General features: G+C 45.7%; 1 protein-coding gene across 1 annotated transcript in view; it reads left to right on the top strand.

The window, feature by feature from the left end:
- Positions 1-20,678, top strand: part of CHPF2 (chondroitin polymerizing factor 2) — a 40,764-nt gene that overhangs the window by 5,404 nt on the left and 14,682 nt on the right. The window contains exons 2-7 of the mRNA XM_068126042.2: positions 220-520; positions 7,639-7,914; positions 11,213-11,395; positions 14,208-14,549; positions 17,522-17,776; positions 18,464-18,730. Of these exons, the coding sequence (XP_067982143.1) occupies positions 220-520; positions 7,639-7,914; positions 11,213-11,395; positions 14,208-14,549; positions 17,522-17,776; positions 18,464-18,730 (1,624 nt within the window). The remainder of the gene's footprint in view (positions 1-219; positions 521-7,638; positions 7,915-11,212; positions 11,396-14,207; positions 14,550-17,521; positions 17,777-18,463; positions 18,731-20,678) is intronic.

Below are 20,678 nucleotides of genomic sequence, written 5' to 3' on the forward strand. Positions count from 1 at the left end.
TAAGGGTGGGTAGAGGTCGGGAGCACACATTGTAGAGTTTGTTGGAGATCCATAGCGCATGTAAACTCTTATTATTGCACATAATAGCTGAACAAATGTGCTGAGTTCAGTTTGTAAAGTGAATTTGTTTTGTGTTATTAACGTTAATAATTCGCTTTCCTTGCCAATAGATGTAAAAGTAGTAACACCTTTTTCTTGGTCCCTTGCCTGTTTCCGCAGACCTCGTTACATCAGCTCGGAGTTAGGCTTACGTGATCAGCTCCTGGTTTCGGTGCTTTCATCCCGATCCTCGTTGGGAAGTCTGGCAGTAGCTATGAACCGCACCGTGGGACATCACTTCACCAAAGTGCTCTTTTTCACGGATGCACAAGGGGCCAAATTCCCAGGTGGGATGACCCTCGTCACTCAGGTCGACGAGCGCCCCATCTGGAAGATGTTCCAAACGCTCCATTACATACATGAGCACCACGCCGCCGAGTACGACTGGTTCTACTTCGTGCAGGACGACGCTTACGTTCAGGTGTGTGGGATTCATTGGCTACACACGAAGACAAGGACTCGATTGTTGAAGGACTCGGTGTTATGGACACGATAAAGATGTAAAACCAAATGTATATGTATCGATGCACTTGCAAATGTTTTGGGTTTGGAGTTCAGTGCCATTATCAAACTCAGTTTTGGTTTTTTTCCAAAAAAATTCCGAACTTGGGAACGTTTCAAAAAAGGTTTTAGGAACTGGAAAAGAAACGAATAGTGTGGTTTGTGAGGATCACTATGGCAACAGTCGATTGTTTTAATCACAGAACATTTGGAGACAATGGACCAGGATTTGTAAAGAAGAAGAAATGTAATAGGAGGTTTTGTAAGAAGTGCCCCCTCAGATGGCACAAGTTGGGGTGACTGGCATACAAGTGTGACGACCTTTTTTCCAATTTGTATTTTTCCCCATCATTAGCAATTCTCCACAACCTAATTGAATGACGAAGGATACATGGAATTGGTCACTTAAAATGACAATTACATCAATCTCTCTATCCTGTTCCTTGTTTCCACCCTCACACGACAACACTTATTTATCTCAAACTTCCATTTGAGTCTCAAAGGTAGAGCCTGGAGTGGAGCCCAGATTCTCAAAGGTAGAGCCAGGAGCGGAGCCCAGATTCTCAAAGGTAGAGCCAGGGGCGGAGCCCAGCTTCTCAAAGGTAGATTCTGGAGTGGAGCCCAGCTTGAAGGTAGAATCTGGAGTGGAGCCCAGATTCTCAAAGATAGGGCCTGGAGTGGAGCCCAGCTGAAAGGTAGAGACTGGAGTGGAGCCCAGCTTGAAGGTAGGGCCTGGAGTGGAGCCCAGCTTGAAGGTAGAGCCTGGAGTGGAGCCCAGCTTTAAGGTAGAGCCTGGAGTGGAGCCCAGCTTGGAGGTAGAGCCTGGAGTGGAGCCCAGCTTGAAGGTAGAGCCTGGAGTGGAGCCCAGCTTGAAGGTGGAGCCTGGAGTGGAGCCCAGCTTGAAGGTAGAGCCTGGAGTGGAGCCCAGCTTAAATGTAGAGCCTGGAGTGCAGCCCACCTTCTCAAAGGTAGAGCCAGGAGCGGAGCCCAGCTTCTCAAAGGTTGAGCCTGCAGTGGAGCCCAGCTTAAAGGTAGATCCTGGAGTGGAGGCCAGCTTCTCAAAGGTAGCGCCTGTAGTGGAGCCCAGCTTGTCAAAGGTAGAGCCTGGAATGGAGCCCAGCTTGTCAAAGGTAGAGCCGGGAGCAGAGCCCAGCTTCTCAAAGGTAGAGCCTGGAGTGGAGCCCAGCTTCTCAAAGGTAGAGCCTGGAGCAGAGCCCAGCTTCTCAAAGGTAGAGCCTGGAGTGGAGCCCAGCTTCTCAAAGGTAGGGCCAAGAGCAGATCCCAGCTTCTCAAAGGTCGAGCCTTGAGCGGACCCCAGTTTCTCAAAGGTCGAGCCTTGAGCGGACCCCAGTTTCTCAAAGGTTGAGCCTGGAGTGGAGCCCAGCTTGAAGGTAGAGCCTGGAGTGGAGCCCAGCTGAAATGTAGAGTCTGGAGTGGAGGCCAGCTTCTCAAAGGTAGAGCCTGGAGTGGAGCCCAGCTTCTCAAAGGTAGAGCCTGGAGTGGAGCCAGCTTCTCAAAGGTCGAGCCTTGAGCGGACCCCAGTTTCTCAAAGGTCGAGCCTTGAGCGGACCCCAGTTTCTCAAAGGTTGAGCCTGGAGTGGAGCCCAGCTTGAAGGTAGAGCCTGGAGTGGAGCCCAGCTGAAATGTAGAGTCTGGAGTGGAGGCCAGCTTCTCAAAGGTAGACCCTGGAGTGGAGCCCAGCTTCTCAAAAGTAGAGCCTGGAGTGGAGCCAGCTTCTCAAAGGTAGAGCCTGGAGTGGAGCCCAGCTTCTCAAAGGTAGAGCCTGGATTGGAGCCCAGCTTCTCAAAGGTCGAGCCTGGAGTGGAGCCTAGCTTCTCAAAGGTAGAGCCTGGAGCGGAGCCCAGCTTCTCAAAGAGGTAGGGCCTGGAGTCGAGCCCAGCTTCTCAAAGGTAGAGCCTGGAGCGGAACCCAGCTTCTCAAAGAGGTAGGGCCTGGAGTCGAGCCCAGCTTCTCAAAGGTAGAGCCTGGAGCGGAGCCCAGCTTCTCAAAGGTATAGCCAGGAGTGGAGCCCAGCTTTTCAAAGGTAGAGCCTGGAGTGGAGCCCAGCTTTTCAAAGGTAGAGACTGGAGTGGAGCCCAGCTTTTCAAAGGTAGAGCCTGGAGTGGAGCCCAGCTTTTCAAAGGTAGAGCCTGGAGTGGAGCCCAGCTTTTCAAAGGTAGAGCCTTGAGTGGAGCCTAGCTTTTCAAAGGTGGAGCCTGGCGTGGAGCCCATCTCAAATGTAGAGCCAGGAGCGGAGCCCAGCTTCTCACGAGCCTGGAGTGTAGCCCAGCTTCTCAAAGGTCGAGCCTGCAGTGGAGCCCAGCTTCTCAAAGGTAGAGCCTGGAGCAGAGCCTAGCTTCTCAAAGGTAGAGCCTGGAGTGGAGGCCAGCTTCTCAAATGTAGAGCCTGGAGTGGAGCCCAGCTTCTCAAAGGTAGAGCCTGGAGTGGAGCCCAGCTTCTCAAAGGTAGAGCCTGGAGTGGAACCCAGCTTCTCAAAGGTTGAGCCTGGAGTGGAGCCCAGCTTCTCAAAGGTAGAGCCTGGAGTGGAGCCCAGCTTCTCAAAGGTAGAGCCTGGAGCGGAATCCAGCTTCTCAAAGGTAGAGCCTGGAGCGGAGCCCAGCTTCTCAAAGGTATAGCCAGGAGTGGAGCCCAGCTTCTCAAAGGTAGAGCCAGGAGTGGAGCCCAGCTTCTCAAAGGTAGAGCCAGGAGTGGAGCCCAGCTTCTCAAAGGTAGAGCCAGGAGTGGAGCCCAGCTTCTCAAAGGTAGAGCCAGGAGTGGAGCCCAGCTTTTCAAAGGTAGAGCCAGGAGTGGAGCCCAGCTTTTCAAAGGTAGAGCCTGGAGTGGAGCCCAGCTTTTCAAAGGTAGAGCCTGGAGTGGAGCCCAGCTTTTCAAAGGTAGAGCCTGGAGTGGAGCCCAGCTTTTCAAAGGTAGAGCCTGGAGTGGAGCCCAGCTTTTCAAAGGTAGAGCCTGGAGTGGAGCCCAGCTCAAAGGTAGACCCAGGAGTGGAGCCCAGCTTCTCACGAGCCTGGAGTGGAGCCCAGCTTCTCAAAGGTCGAGCCTGCAGTGGAGCCCAGCTTCTCAAAGGTCGAGCCTGCAGTGGAGCCCAGCTTCTCAATGGTCGAGCCTGCAGTGGAGCCCAGCTTCTCAATGGTCGAGCCTGCAGTGGAGCCCAGCTTCTCAATGGTCGAGCCTGCAGTGGAGCCCAGCTTCTCAAAAGTAGAGCCTGGAGTGGAGCCCAGCTTTTCAAAGGTAGAGCCTGGAGTGGAGCCCAGATTCTCAAAGGAGAACGCATTCACTGGAAACGACCAAACTATTCCAACCTTTATCTTGCTTTATCAGGTACCTTATCTCTACCAAGCCTGGTGTTGGGCTAGCGGCTAGGGTGCCAGCTTATGGATCCTAGGATCCTGGGTTCGAATCCCGGTCGATCGCTGAATTATACGCCAGGGGGGTTGACTCAGCCTGTCATCCTTCCAAGGTCGGCAAATTGAGTACCAGTTCACTGGTAAATCCCTGTTTGTCGTAACAAAAAGGCGACAAAAAGGGTTGGCGACAAAAAGGGTTGGCGACAAAAAGGGTTGGTGGCAGGAAGGGCATCCGGCCGTAAAACATTGCTTCAAAAAGGGGACCAACAAAAACAACAACAACCACTGTGCCCGAAAAAGGCCAACCCCCGCTTTGCGGGGAAAAATGGCCTCTAAAGGTGGTTTATCAGGTACCTTATCTCCTGGCGGAGTGTACAACAAACAACAACAGGCATTTTAAAGGCCATTTTCCCTGCAAGAGCGGGGGTTAGCCTTGCGGTCCCCATGACAATGTTCTCCATTTTGCCCTATTTTCTGCATCTCGCCTTGTTAACCCCCTTGCCCGCATTTCTTCTTCGACCATCTTTAGCCAAGTCTTTCTCGGTCTTCCCCGTCCTCTACTTCCTTCTACATTCATTTCCATCACTCTTCTCAACCAGTCACTTTCATCCTTCCTCAACACATGACCAAACCATCTCAACCTGTTCCTCTTCACAGCATACATCACAGGCTCTATTCCCATCATCTTTCCAATTCATCATTTGTCTTCCTCTCTCTCAACGATACTCCGCACATCCGTCGAACCATTCGCATTTCCACCCTTTCCAGCCTTCGTTGCTGCTCTACATTCATTACCCATGTCTCGCTCCCATAAATCATAAGACTTCTCACACATACAGCATACACCTTTCCCTTCAGCTTCAACGACACTGCCCTCCTCGTCAGCACGCCACTCAGTTCCCGATACTTCTTCCATGCACATCTCACTGAGTGTGTTAGCGCCAAATTTTGATCAAGGAATCTCCGGCTCCTCCTATATGGAGCATTCATGTAAATTACCAACAGCAGTAGTTCCTCAACTGATGCATTTGCTCTTGAAGTATTGACTACAGCATGTTGTTGTTCAACATATGCCCATTTACTCAGACTACTTATCTTTGTTTCTTGTCCTTAAACCAACTATCTATACAGACTATCTATACTATCTATACAGGTGAGATACGTCTTGTTGTTGTACTTGTTGTTACAAGAGAGTACTTGTTGTTTAGAATACAGTACCGTATATGCCTAACAGTAGGACAAGGACGGTAGTAGACATGATTATAATCTACATGAATTACAAGGATGTTGGAGACAACTTCTGTTGTCATACCCTTCCTCCCGTCCATGGTACACGGAATCTTGTGGTGAGGCTATTGCCCAGAAACAACTTGCTTTCGTCTCCTGGAAAGCAAATCCAACGGAAGGAAATCTCATTTCCTTTCACAAAGCCCGAAACAAGTGTGTGTCCACCCTCAGGAGAGCCAGGAAACAATATCTCTCCGTTCTCAGGACCGAACTCTCTTATCTGTCTCCCTCTTCCAAATCCTGGTGGCGTCTGGTCAAATCTGTTTCTGGTGTTTGTTCCCCCTCCATCCCCTCCCTCACCTCAAATGGCCACACGGCTGACTCCGCACGTGAAAAAGCTGAATGCCTCAACTCTGTGTTTGCCTCTAAATCTTGTGTCCCAAACCCATCCCTCTCTGTACCCACCGTACCCAGTCGTACCCAGCTGCTCCTGGACTCTGTGTCCTTTCCTCCTGACAAGGTGGAAAAGTTTCTGTCAACCCTCGACTCGGATTCTGCAACTGGACCTGACGGCATCAGCCCACGGGTCCTAAAATCCTGTTCTTCCGCTCTTTCACTCCCTCTCTCTGTTCTCTTCACCCTCTCTTTTGCTCAAGGTCATCTTCCATCTGCTTGGAAATCTGCCAACATCACCGCTTTGCACAAAAAAGGTGCAAAAACAGATCGCAGCAACTACAGACCAATCAGCCTTCGCCCAATTATCAGCAAAGTCATGGAATCCATCATTGCTTCAGATATGAAATCTTTCCTCTTCTCCAATGGCTTGATCTCTGATCATCAATTTGGTTTCAGACCTGGACACTCTACTCTGGACATGCTGCTTCTGCTTTCTCAACAATGGATGGAGGTCCTCAATGCCAAACAGGAAATTAGAGCAGTCTCCCTTGACATATCACGTGCCTTCGATACGGTCTGGCACCCCGCTCTGCTCACCAAACTCTCCTCTTTTGGTATCCATGGAAATCTCCACGCATGGCTGGCGGACTTCCTCTCTAGTCATAGTCAACGTGTGGCCCTGAATGGGTTTCTCTCATCTCCTCTTCCTGTTCAGGCTGGAGTTCCACAAGGCAGTGTTCTGGGCCCTGTGCTTTTTCTGGTCTTCATCAATGATCTCTCTGACTCTCTTGAAAATCCTCTGTATCTCTTTGCTGATGACTCTACTCTCTGTCGCTCCATTCTTCATCCCTCAGATCGGCAGTCTGCAGCCTCCTCACTCTCTGCAGACCTGGACAAAATCACAGACTGGGCAAACAAGTGGAACATGTCTTTCAATCCTGACAAATCTCACACTCTTACGATGTCTCTCCGAAAAGACCGACTGGACAACCCTCCCATCCACTTTCTGAATAATCCTCTCCAAGAAGTTCTGTCACTCAAGCTTTTGGGTCTCACTATCTGCCATGATCTTTCCTGGGAAAACCACATTTCAAATCTGGCCTCCAAAGCCAGTTGCCGACTGGGCATCCTCCGTCGTGCGAAGTCCTTCCTTGGCACACCTGAGCTCCTCACCACATACAAGGCTTTCATCCGCAGCTCAATGGAATACTGCTCTCCCCTCTGGGCTGGTGCTCCTGCCTCACACCTAGCTTGTCTTCACGCTGTTGAAGCCAAAGCATTCAGAATCATTGGAATCTCCCGTGATGAAGCTAACTCCAAGGGCCTCTCACTCACTCACCGCAGGCAGGTTGGTGGTCTTTCCGTCTTCTACCGACTCCTCTCTGGCCTTGCCCCCCCCCCCCAGCTCTCTCTGGGCTCTGTCCCCCAAATATTCCTACAGGTCGCACAAGATCTGCCTGCAACCCTCTTATGGTCAAACTGCCAAAATCAAGACTCTCTGCTCACCTTCACTCCTTCATTCCTCTTTTCTCCTGCCTCTGGAACAAACTCCCTCACTCTCTTCAATCCCACTCCACCCTCCAGGTCTTTAAAACAGCTGTTCACCACCATCTCTTATCTTCCCCCATCCAAAACCTTGATCTTTTCTACCCCCGCTAATTTCACCCCAATTCCACTTTTTTGAAATACCAACTTCTGTCCTCGAAGTCCTTGGTGTCCTTGTGTTTTATACTTCTCCCTCCCCCCCCCCCCCCTTCCCACGCCTCCTCCCCCCAAGCCCTCTCCCTTCCACACATCTCCCTGCTCTCAAATGTTGTGTTTGTGTGCTTCCCCTTCTCTCCCCATCTTGTTTTCCGCTCCCTCCTTTTATATATTTTGTTTGTCTGGTTGATTTGTTTGTGAATTAAATGTTAGCTCTTTCACGAGCCTCGATTCAGTATACAAAAAAAAAAAAAAAATGTCCGAATCGAAACAGTGATCTGAACTTGTGATGTCACGATCATCAGACGAGTGGTCTGCTTTTAATCTTTTGTCTTTTGTGGTTGGACAGGCTGACCGAATTAAAGCCTTGGTGGATCACCTCAGTATTGACGAACTTGTGTACATGGGCTGCCCGGAAGAGTTTATCGGAGGCTCGGGTGGCGAGGCAGGCAAAGGGAGGTACTGCCACGCTGGCTACGGCTTCTTGCTGTCACGCAAAGCCCTCCTTGCTGCGAAGCCTTATCTCAAAGTTTGCCGGGACAACATCGTCGGTACGAGGGGCGATGAGTGGTTTGGCCGATGTCTCGTTGACTCCTTACGTCTTTCCTGCTCCGACAGATACCAGGTGAGATACGTTTTGGTCATAATGAGATGTGAATCTTCACTCAACAACTCGTATCCGTAAACACACGTTCGTTGTGCTTTGGCTTTTCCCCAAAGTGCTTTGCCTTCTTGAGAAAAAAAAAAAAATCGACATGACCCAAATCTTTGTGGTGTTCATAAACTTCATGGGCATTATCTCCATAGCATTTGCTGTGCTGCTGATAAAATTTAATTCGCTCACCCCTCCTCCTGCTCCCTTATCACCCCCCCCCCCTCTTCCCCCCAAAAATAAGTATTTGTTTTCTTCTCAGACACTACAAGAAGGGCAGGATAGCTGAAGACAAGATGGATGAATCTGTGCATGAGAGAGAGAGAGAGCAGGTTTCTGTGGAAGAATTCCCAGACCGAGTTAACATAATCAGCAGTAGATATGGGAGACCAGTCCTGAAGAGAGATGGCTGCTTGCAGTTCCTGCCAATCAGTCTGAGTGAACTGCCAGACACACCATTGCTGAGGTGGCTTTCTGAGAATAGCCAGAGAGATGTTGACTCTCACAATCACATGATCAGATTAACTAGTGGGAGTGGAAGAATAGAAGAACAGAAGACTTATTTTTTGCCATGTGTAGAATTGACTATGTAATTATGCACACCATGTCCTGTGCTGTTTGCGATGGAGTTTTGAGCAGAAAAGCAAGTCTGGCTGCTCGGCACCGCTCAAAAGGGTAAACTCCTTCACATGCTCTCACATCATGGTGTGAATGAGGTACAACAGGCTAGCGCATTCTTTAGTAGTAATTGCATCAAAATTTCGGAATTTTAGTGGATCACATTTATTCACTGGAGTAACGTATTGTTGCGGATACCGTATTCGTCGACGTACTAAGGGGGGGGGGGTTATGACCCCGTTCCCCCTCGAACTCCGGTTCCACAGGCCGTTGAACCAAGCGACTAAACTCGTGATCGACGGGTTGCTAGGCAACTCCGATCACCAACCTCTCAGCCACGCGCCGAAGAGTTTGCTGGTCAAATAATCCCAAATACCTTCAAGACACGCGACTGAAGAAACTGGGGATCGAACCCTCACTTCCCACACTTTATTGCGTGCCGAGCGTGTTGCGGTGGAAGCGGCGTTACCTGACGTGATTTACGGACCTGATTCAAGCCAAATTCGGTCTTGGATGATGCTAGGCCAATGGAGAAAAGACGGACCCTAACAGGTTTGAAAGTAAGAACAAAAATGTACAGCCTTTTATTTAGAAGGCAAATAAAAAAAGAGACGAAGATGCAACCTTATTCATTCCTTACCTCCAATAAACCCCGCAGGCACCTTCACACACTCACACACAGGGAATGACACACTGGTTATTCTCGTACCGATGTACGTGCTGGGATTGACTCCAGGATGGCCGCGGGTTTGCGCAGCGCGCAGTTTGATCCACGATCCGGACGTGCAGCCTGGATGAGGTATCTGGATGATGAACTTCAACGCAGGCAGATGAGCTTCAGCGCAGGTTGGACGAGCTTCAAGATGAGTCGCGGGAGGGGCCAACGCTTACAGGTTAGCTCAGATAGACAAAGGGCGTCCGCGAAGTCAAAGCTGATGAGGGGCGTCGGGCGAAGCAAAAAGCAAGCAGTCTCGTCGGCGAAGCAAAACGCAAGAGGGTGAAAATGCGATGGGCGGGGTTTTTTATCAGACTCAAAAAGCTTCCAGAATGTTCCACAGCCTCCCATTGGCTGAGGTTGGTCACGTGCTGGCCTTCAATCCCTCCTCCCCCAATGAAGGTTTCAGTCCTCCTTCCCTCTTTCATTCGGGGAGGTTTCACAACCCATTGGTCGCTTGCTGGTGACGTGCCCCCGACCCCTCATTGGTCACGTGGGCCTGTTCTTTTGTCCACGCCTTCCTGCACATTAAAAATGTCTTCCCTTAACCACACAAAGGTTTGAAATCCTGCCTACTCTCAACGCATATTGGTGTGGATTATTACACAATGGGAAGGGGCTAATCTTTACATTCAATAAGAAATAACTAACTACTGCAGTCTACATATTGTCATGCAATTAACTAAAGGGGGTTTGCCTTTATGGCAAAACCGCAACAGTATTGTGAGGAATTTCACCTCCGGATAAATCCGAGAGGATGGCGCATCATAAAAGACGCCAATCATCAGTAGCCCCAAAACCTCTCACTGGATCCCATGCCCATATGTCGTGTTACCATACAAAGAATGTCGGAAACAAGCGAGTACCGTGCCTACGATCACTTAATTGATCGTATTTAGTTGGCCGAGCGAGGCCAATGATTACCTAATCATTTCTAGCGCTAATGAAGTGTGCGAGGCGAAGTGCGGCCTGTGAGGCAACCAGACGGCACGAGCGTAGCAACCGGCCGGACTCGATGCGATATGTGCAAAGACGAGAGGTGTTGGATGCGTGCGGATGGTGAAAGAAATACAGGTGTGAGAATGAGAGGAAAGGTGAATGAAAGCATGAAATGTGGTGAAAGAAAGAAGTGGGAACGAGCAAGCAAAGTGAAAGGTCAAGAGGAAACCGCAAAGAACTTTGTGTGTGTGAAGAAGAAGCGAGCAGCTCAATAGAATCCGCAAACTCTCTTGAGTCTTTGAGTCTAACAAGCTCTCTGCCCCGCCTTTCATGGAGCCTTCCAACACACTTCGCTCGGCACTTCCCCCCACCCCTCCCCCCCCCCCCCCATTCCCCGTGTCCATGAGAGGAGCCGCCTTGGGGTTTGGCGTGACACGTGGTCCCAGGCATTCATAAAACCGGTCCGAAGCAGTTTCGGGTGGAGTCTGTGAGGAGAATGTGTTTGTGGTATTTAGGATGTGGAAAATGGCTGCAGGAAAGGGTGTAGAATAAGGAAATTCCACATATGGGATTTCTAACTACACACTCACAAACCAGACGTATCAACACAGACTTCAGACAGTTAAACTAAACAGTATACCTCTGAAATAACGAGCTCTAACTATGTGAGGATCTCTCACGGACTCCCCAAAACATCAACAGCATGTAACGATGGATTGAACATCACTCGAATTATTTAGGTTTATTTTATTTTGCTGTTTCTTTGAGGAAAAAGACCCCCGAAACTTCTGACATTTCCAAGTTTATTATGAATTTGCATTTTTATTCATAATAAGGGATCAATATTTCATGCGTTTGAAACATAATCTTTATTGTTTTTTCCAAGCCTTCTCTGTGGAACGTATTATGTAACCGGTCTGGTGGAGGACACCAAATGCAAGCTCAAGTGTGACTGCAATTGAATATGTACCGGTCACATCGACATCTTCTTCTTTATAGGAGCAAAGGTACCGGTACTTTGAGCTGGATGGAAAGATGGATCTTGAAAAGGAAGAGCGGGTTGAATTCTTGAATGCTTACGCCGTCCATCCAGTGGAGGAACCTGTCCTGATGTATCTGCTCCATAAGCGGTTCACGCAGAATGAGCTGGACAGGACGTATGAAGAAATTGCACAGCTACAGGTGTGTGTGTTTCGCAATGCATACACAGGTATACAAAGCAAAATGCATACCTGGGTATGCATATCCATATAAATCATCTTGTATATCCTTCATTCGGAATGCATAATGCCATAGTGTAGTATGCTATTTTAAGCGGTTACGTGACCCTCACTTTGTGTGGGTAAAGGGACATCTGCATCTGGCTTCAAAGCTTCGGTAGAGCACCTGTTACTGCTCCTGAGTGTGGTGTTGCAGGAAACCTGTGCTGGTGCATCGCGTCATCTCCTCCTTGATTTTTAAAATGTCAAACGGCGGTACACTCGTGAAGTCATTCGGTGCATTCCTTATGTAAACCATTCACGTTGCTGCAAACTTCCAAGGGAACTTTCGTATGAGCAATTATTTAATTTTGGTCTCAGTTGATAGTTTAGGTTTACACAAATAATATGTTAACCAAAACCTTGATCTTTTCTACCCCCGTTAATCCACCCCAAATCCACCTTTTTAAAATTCCGTTTTCTTTCCTGAAAGTCCTTGTAGTGTCCATCTGTTTTTTTTTTATACCGTGTACCCCGCCGCATCCCTTTCCCTTCCACAGATCTCCCGATGTCCCTGTTCTCTACTCTTGTTGTGTTTCCCTCTCTTCCTCTCTTGTGTCCCGCTCCCTTTATTGTATGTTCTATGTGTGTACAAAAAAAACAAAAACTTTTCTTCTTCTTTTCTTGTACACTTTTTTCTTATCCCAAAAAAAAAGAAAGAAGATTTTTGGCCCTATGCTTTCATGACAAAGCTGGTGAGGCCTAAAGTTCGACTGAAGCACAGGTATTTGAATTTGCTCAGGGTGTCTGATAACTCACCTTCTCTTTGCGAAACATACCATGGGATGTTTAACATTCACTAACTAAGGCTATCAGATGGGACACCCAGTTTTACCTTAGTCTGAGGGAAGGCACACGTTGTGATGCAACTCCCTCCCTGCTTGCGAAGCACCAGTCTGAGGGTTTATAGTGGGGCCAGAAATCAAACCCCAACCCCACAGTTAAAAGTTAAGTGCGTTACTCTGCATAATCCTATCATACTCAATTTATCCTAACACAGCCTGGTGTTGGCTTAGCGGTTAGGGTGCCGGCTTGGGATCCTAGGATCCCGGGTTCGAATCCCGGTCGATCGCTAAATTAACACCAGGGGGTTGGTTGACTCAGCCTGTCATCCTTCCGAGGTCGGCAAATTGAGTGCCAGCTTGCTGGGATGAATGATCCCGGTGTGTACCCCAATTTAGAATAGGTACACCGTATCCCTGCGCATCGTAACAGGCGACTAAGAGTTGGCGTCAGGAAGGGCGTCCGGCCATAAAAACATTGCTTCAAACAGGGAACCATGATTGTCATGGGGCCCGCAAGGCTAACCCCCGCTCCAGCGGGGAGAAATGGCCTTAAAACGATCATTCATTCATTCATGCATTCATTCACACCTAATTTTATTATCCATTCTGACTGCTATTTACAGTATTCCTATTTCATTCCTTGTCACCTCCGCCACTGAAGGTAAGCGGATGTTATCTTTTCACCCCTGTCTGCCTGTTTATCTGTGAGCAGGATATCTCAAAAAGTTGTTTACAGATTCAGACGAAGTTTGGTAGACAGGTTAGGTGTGTGACGCGAGGAAGAATTGATTTGGTTTTGGTGAAGATCCAGATCCAGATACTAGAATTTTTGTTTTTAATACTAGAATTTTTTACTATTTACCGGATACTATAATTATTTTTCATTACTACGTTATGAAATGATTCTTTACCATTAAGAGATGGGACCAAAAACGATATATAGCATGATATTTCAAGAATTTGTGGACGAGTTGTGACAAAACTATATGGATGAGTTTGTTGTAGGTGTCAAGTACACACTGATACGATTTATGTTCCTGGTCTGAATCAAGATCCGGGCTATCAGTCGGATACAAATCGTATTTAAAGTGTTCAGCCTGGTGGAGGTATGCGCACTACCGGGTGCTGTTCTGGTTAGTTCCTGTTGCTGCTGGTGCTGGGTTCGAATCCAGACAAAGCTATGAACTGTCATCCTGGTGTTTCACAGGTGGGGTGATTCATCAACGTGCGTGCCATCCCTCGGATGGATGTTAAACAGGCCTCCTGTCTGCCGGCATTCTTTTGTGGACATTAAAGATCCCATGGTGTCCTTCACGAAGAGTAGGCGATCTATTGCTGCCACCCTGAACAAATTACAAAATCCATTCATCACTACTTCGTTGAACATCAGGCCTAGTTAACCGGTTCAAGAAAGACTTGAGCCAAAAACGTCCCCAGGCCAACCCCACAAGAATGTGGGAATAATTGTTACTTTAAAGAAGAAGAATATTCCTGTTGCAACCTCTCCGTCATCCAATATCTACCACTCAACAGTGATTTGATAGGTAGCCTTTCTTGGCATTGACGATCCGTTTTACCGAGTTTAATTTACTACCCCTCATCTCTCAAAAGCGTTTTCTAAAAACAGTTGAATGAATGAATGAATGATCGTTTTAAGGCCATTTTCCCCGCTAGAGCGGGGGTTAGCCTTACGGGGCCCATGACAATCATGGTTCCCTGTTTGAGGCAATGTTTTTATGGCCGGATGCCCTTCCTGACCAACCCTTGGTCACCTCTTACGATGCGCAGGGATACGGTGTACCTATTCTAAATTGGGGTACACACCGGGTTTTCTAAAAACAGTTGAAATATGATTTTGGTTCCTCTCATTCAAATACACTTTTTATGACATATCAGTTCATTACAAACTTAGTTGTTTTCCTTGCTTCTTTTTTGCATTGTTTGGGGCAGATGGAGATAAAGAACATAAGTGTTGAAACACCTGAGGGTGAAAATGTGGTGACGTGGCCTGTGGGGATAAATCCTCCTTTCAAGGCCCGAACACGCTTCGAAGTCATTCCTTGGCAGCATTTCACGGAAGAATACATCTTCTCGTGCGTGGACGGGCGTCCGATGTGCGAGCTACACGGAGTGGACAGGGCAGACGTGTCCGACATTCTGGACACCGTATTGGAACGTCTCAACCAATGGTACCATCCGCACCTGCACTTTCGGCTTCTTGCATTGTCGTCTGGCTACCGGCGCTTTGATCCCACTCGCGGCATGGAATACATGTTGGACCTTTCGCTGGAGGTGAGCTGCCCACTGATCCATTTATTTTGTTCCACCGTGTTGGGTTCTACTAATTCTCCATAACACACACTAACGGTTACCATAATCCACACTGTTACCATAATTAACGGTTACCATAATCATCAAATTCCAATAAAACTGTCAAGATTCTTCAAGCCATACGATGAAAAACGACAAGATGGTTCGGGTATGGTTCACCAAGAAATCTTAAGAGCGAGATAAATAATGTAATAAATTACTCGGTCTTCTTCCCTTTTTATGGTAACTGCCCTCTTGAGAGTCTAACACATTTATATTATGGAATATCTTTGTCGTTGGTAATCACATAAACGTCACATATCTTGAATTAATTATTTTAATTATAATATAAATTAATATAATTAATTATTATATCGATTCTTAAATTAATTATTTACTTGTGCTGTTCATGCTAAAACACATGAAACACTGTTCATGCTTATCCACCTTCGGGTCAGTGCCTTGGATGTTTGTGTGTACTTTGGGAAATTATGCGTATTGTGCTGTGATGGAGGAGTGGGACGACAATTGGCAAAAATAAGAAAAACCACCTTTCGAGGCCATTTTTGCCTTTTTTGGGCACCATTATCCCCTTTTTTGAAGTGATGTTTTATGGCCGGATGCCCTTCCTGCCGCCAACCCTGTTAGTCGCCTCTTGCGACACGCAGGGAATTACCAGTGAATTGGTGCTCGATTTGCCGACCTCAGAACGATGACAGGCTGAGAATTTGCCGACCCCTTGCGTTAATTCAACGATCGACTGGGATTCGAACCCAGGATCCGAGGATCCCAAGCCAGCTCCCTAACCGTTAAGCCAACACAAGGCTCGACAATTGGCAAAAAAAATAATTGGATAAAATGAAGAGAAAGGGGAGACTGTGAGAAATAATGGATCATGAGGAGTTCTCTGAGCTCTGGACTACCAATAACCAAGTGGCTTATACGGGATTTGCATGATGCTTGCAACAAAGTACAAACCGTTGTTCTACAAAACTCTGCATTCAACAAAAGCCATGACGATTTCAATAAAATGTGTTCCAGATTTATGGCCTAGTACCGCAAATAGTGCTGTGATTAGTGCGAGCGATCAAATTTGCATTGAAAGTGCCAATTCACTTGAAGCTTTGCACTTCTTTCCGGCCCTGTGATTTTATTTGCCACCAGATACAAACCCAAAGCTGGATTTATTTCCCATATTTGTTGTTCCTGAAATATCTAACAGCTCATTCTTGACCATTTTTCATTCCACGGAGCAACTAACATACTGCAAGAAAAAGTACAGAAATCAGAGATTACTTCGATCTTGGGCTTCGATGGAATTTAATACGACCGTATCCGTTTTCTCTCTTTTTGAGTAAAACCTTGCCTTGTACATTTTTACTTGCTCTTTTTTTGTTACACCTCCGCAGCCAAAGGCAGGAGGCATTATGTTTCCAGGTTGTCTGTCCTGGTATTCATCCGCGCGTATGTGCATCCCTTGTAGGTTTTTTGTTACCACGATAACTTGTGAACCACTGCAGAGGTTTTTACAAAACTTGGCAACAGTATGGATTGTAATAAAAAGATGAACTATTTTGGGGTCAAAAGGTCAAAGGACATGTGCACTTTGAAAATGATTTTGTTGATCATAACTCAAGTTAGAAGCATCTGATGTTGTCTCTCTTCTACTTATCTCCTTTCTCTCTCATGTAACCGTGACTTTTTCGTGTGACCTTTAATTGAGATCAAACATTACAGCGGGTTGACGTCTAACGTAGGCAAAGGCACATCCATTGGTGCGCTCGTGTCAAATTGCACTTCCTTCTTTATTCAACTTATACTGTACTTTACTACTCATGGGAGAGATTACATTTTGAATATGAGCATTTGTGTAAGCTTTTTTTTATCCAATAAATCCATAAATTTCTAAATTAATTCACATTATTTGTTGGCTGATCTGAATTTAATTTTGATGATAGGCTGATCAATGTTTTATTAGACTGCGCACGTAAAGTGAAAGGTGGGGTTACGCAATTGCTTCACTTTGTCTCTTTGTATACAAGCGTCAGTTTAGGATCGAGGAGCAACTTTATTTCAATCGAACGTTATATTTTGAACACAAATCGGAAAAATAACCTCTGGTTTAACAATATGTACTTTGTCTTTGAATTCGCCCCGAACGCACATGCACAGAGAGGAGTGAGATGTTTTTTTTAAGTGGTGAAGCCGCTTCAATATTTGGCTATGTCATTCCTTTCATCCATAAAAATGAAGAAGAAGAACCTTTCCTACCCACATTGTTTAATTCTAAAGGTTTTCAAGGGTAATTATAATAGGTTCTAAAGGGTTATTGTAAGTGTTCTAAAGTGGAATTGTAATGGGTTCTAAAGGGTTATTCTAATGGGTTGTGTTTGTTTCTAGGCTTTGCCTATTTCATATTAAAAATGCCAAATTGAACCGCTTCCTTCGGACACTGGTGTGATTTATTTAGTTATTTTTACTCTGCCTGTCTGGCAATCAAACAGAATTGAAAATCATTCCAACCAGGAAACGTACTGTTTTAGGGACATTATAAAGGACATAAACAACAGGCATGAAGAACAAATGTAACATGTAAAATAAGGTGGTGTAATAGACTCCGCCTCAACAGTGGTAAGCTTCTGCATTTTTTTTTCTACAAACTTTAAAATATTCATTTTGTTTCAAATGAACTATACGCTTTAACACTGTAGAACACAAATCGCCTTTTTCCCACTTTCAAAACATTTTCATTTATCATTACCTGAACAAAATATTGTGGCATTTTACGTCATCACCACCAATCAAATTTGCCACTCGCAGACCCCGCCCATGCCCTTGTTTCCCAAAGTCAAGTGGGATAAGTTGTTCTATGAACTCTCTAGTTTATTCCTTTATTTGTTTATTTATTAATTTATACTTTTGTTTACCTCCATACTGAACCTGACCATTTCTAGACCTCGACCCAACGAGGAAACAAGCGTGTTCTGTCAAAGCGCGTTCAGCTTCTGCGCCCCCTCAACACTGTGGAGATTGTTCCAATGCCGTACGTTACGGAGGGGACACGTCTGCATGTTCTGCTTCCACTCACCGTGCACGATCGAGTGCATTTCCCACAATTCCTTCAGAACTTTGCTGCCAATGCACTTGATACCCATGAGAACCTCTTGCTCACTCTGCTCTTCATCTATGATCCCTTTGATGCTCAGAAGGTGAAAGCTGTAAATTCCAGGTTTTAGTCTTTTATGGTATGGAAATCTGTGCCAATGCACATTTATAGATTTATTGTGAAGAAACTAATATGACAAGAGATGTGCTGTATGTTTTGTATTACCTCAGGCAACAAAGGTGAAAGGAGATAAGGTTTTCACCCCTGTCCGTCCGATTGTGAGCAGGATATCTCAAAAACCTATGGACCAACTTGGATGAAATTTGGTGTGCAAGATGGCTGTGTAACAATGGCGAAATGATTAGATTTTGTGAAGATCTGGATACTATAATTTTTTTAAGTGATTCTTCACCATTGAGATATGGGGCCAAAAACGATATAGATCATGATATCTCAAAATGTTATGGACGGAGTATGACAAAAGTAGGTGGACGAGTTGGTTAGGTGACAACAGCAAGCCGATTAGATTTTGGTTCAGGTACAGATGCAGATTTGGCCTATCGGTGGGATGCAAACGTAACCTGTTCAGCCTGGTGGAGGTATGCACTCTACTGAGTGCCGTTATAGTTTTAATTATTTAATGAGATGGTTCAACGTTCAACTTGTATAAGCATTGAAGTGGGTGATTGATGCTCACACATTATGGCTGGGTGTGTAAAGTTCAATTGATTATTATTGAAGAAAAGTCCAGCGAATACCAACACCTCATCAATGTTTGTCCACTTCACAGGTCAGCCAGGACGACATCTTTGCAGAGGTAAAAGAGCTCATTGGAGAATACGAGCAGCGCTATGAAGACGTGAAGTTTCCATGGATTAGTGTAAAAACCGATGTGCCATCTCAAATCAAGCTTATGGACATTATCTCGAAAAAAAATCCATTGGAAACCCTCTTCCTGGTAACGTCCGTGGCCTCTGAGCTGAGCGTAGAATTTCTCAACAGGTGTCGCATGAATGCCATTGCCAACTGGCAGGTTTTCTTTCCAATCCATTTCCAGGTAACATTACTTATTTACATTTTTTTTGTTACAGGTATTGCCCGGTGGTGTTTTAATCCTGTTGTATTTTTCAAGAAATCAATTTTTTTTTTCTATTTATTTGTGTGGGGCTAAAACAATTCCATACACCCACTATGGAATAGGATCAGGGATCTATTAATATTACCTTTCATGGAGCTACAAAGGCTTAGGCACTACAGAGCGATTAAAAAAAAAATCAAACTTTCTTTTTCAATTTTTTTTTTTTGCCTTGATCAATCACTGATAAACCTCTGAAAGTTTGAAGATACATTCAGCCATCTGAGAAAAATGGCGACACACACACACACACACACACACACACAACTCACAGAAGGTAACACCTTCCTTGTCCCAAAATCTAAAAAGACCCAACAACCCCACAAATATCAGCCAGTAACCTGTCTACAAATACCTTGTAGAAGAAGAGGGCCACCAAATTTGTCATAAAAAATGCACAAAACAATTACCAAATAATACCTGCATAGAACGAGGCAGGCTGATCCTGAAAACATATCTCACCCCAAGAAACAAAATCAAAGCCATAAACCAACTAGCAGTGCCAGTGTTTCAGTACAGCTGCGGAATAGTAAACTGGCCACACGCGGATATCAAAAAACTAGATATCAAAACAACGAAACTCCTCACTATCCACAAAATGCTCTACAAAAATCAGTGCATCTCAAGAATGTACCTGCCGAGGAAAGAAGGAGGTGGCGGCCTGATGGAATTCAGTCAAGTGCACAGAGCGACGACTGTAGGAATAGCAGAGTATGTGAAAAGCTCGACAGACTACCGAATACAATTTGTGTACAAGCATGAACACAACAAACCAGGAAAGGTATCTCTCACTCACCTTGCAAAAAAACTTCTAAAAACAGGTGCGATTAGAAGATGTCACTCACCAAACCGAAACAGCAACAAATACAGCCCCAACAATTGCAAAAAATACAAAAAAATATATACAGTGAAATACCAGCAGATATACAGTGATCTGGGAGAAAGACAAAAGAGTAGGGAAATACAGTCATGGCCAAAAATATTGGCACACTTGCACTTTTTTCAAATAACTCACAATTTTCTCTAAAAATAGGTTGAAATTGACGAAAGTATTTATCCTTTTACATTAATATATCCTTTTTAAATCAGAAAATAAAAAGAAATGGCATTAACAAAATTATTGACACCCTTGACTTAATATTTGGTAGCACGGCCTTTGGACAAACTAACCGCAGTCAGGCGCTTCTTATAGCCCTGAATGAGATTCCTACACCTCTCTACTGGCAGTTTGGCCTATTCTTCTTGTGCAAACTGCTCCAGTTCTCTCAGATTTGAAGGGTGCCTTCTCCCAACTGCTGTTTTCAGATCTCCCCACAGGTGTTCAATAGGATTTAGATCTGGACTCATTGCTGGCCACTTCAGAACAGCCCAACATTTTGTCTTGAACCATTCCTGGGTGCTTTTTGAAGTGTTTTTTTTTTTTTTTTTTTTTTTTTTTTTAATACTGAATCGAGGCTCGTGAAAGTGCAAACTGCTCCAATCGGGTTCATTGTTCTGCTGCAAGACCCATGACCTTTGACGGAAACCCAGCTTTCTGACACTTGGTTTAACATTGCACTCTACAATGCCTTGGTAATCTCCTGATTTCATGATGCCATGCACACATTCAAGGTACTCGGTGCCAGAGGCAGCACAGCAACCCCAAAACATCACTGAACCTCTTCCATGTTTGACTGTAGGGAAGGTGTTCTTTTCTTTGAAGGCTTCATTTTGTTTTCTGTAAACATAGAGATGATTTGCTTTACCAGAGAGCTCTAATTTGGTCTCATCTGTCCACAGGACATTCTCCCAGAAGGATTTTGGCTTGTTCAGGTATGTTTTGGCAAACTCCAGTTGGGCTTTCTCAGCAGTGGTATCTTCCTGGGTATTC

Source organism: Myxine glutinosa, chromosome 10 (genome assembly GCF_964187855.1).
Source record: "Myxine glutinosa chromosome 10, kmMyxGlut1.1, whole genome shotgun sequence".
NCBI lineage: Eukaryota > Metazoa > Chordata > Myxini > Myxiniformes > Myxinidae > Myxine > Myxine glutinosa.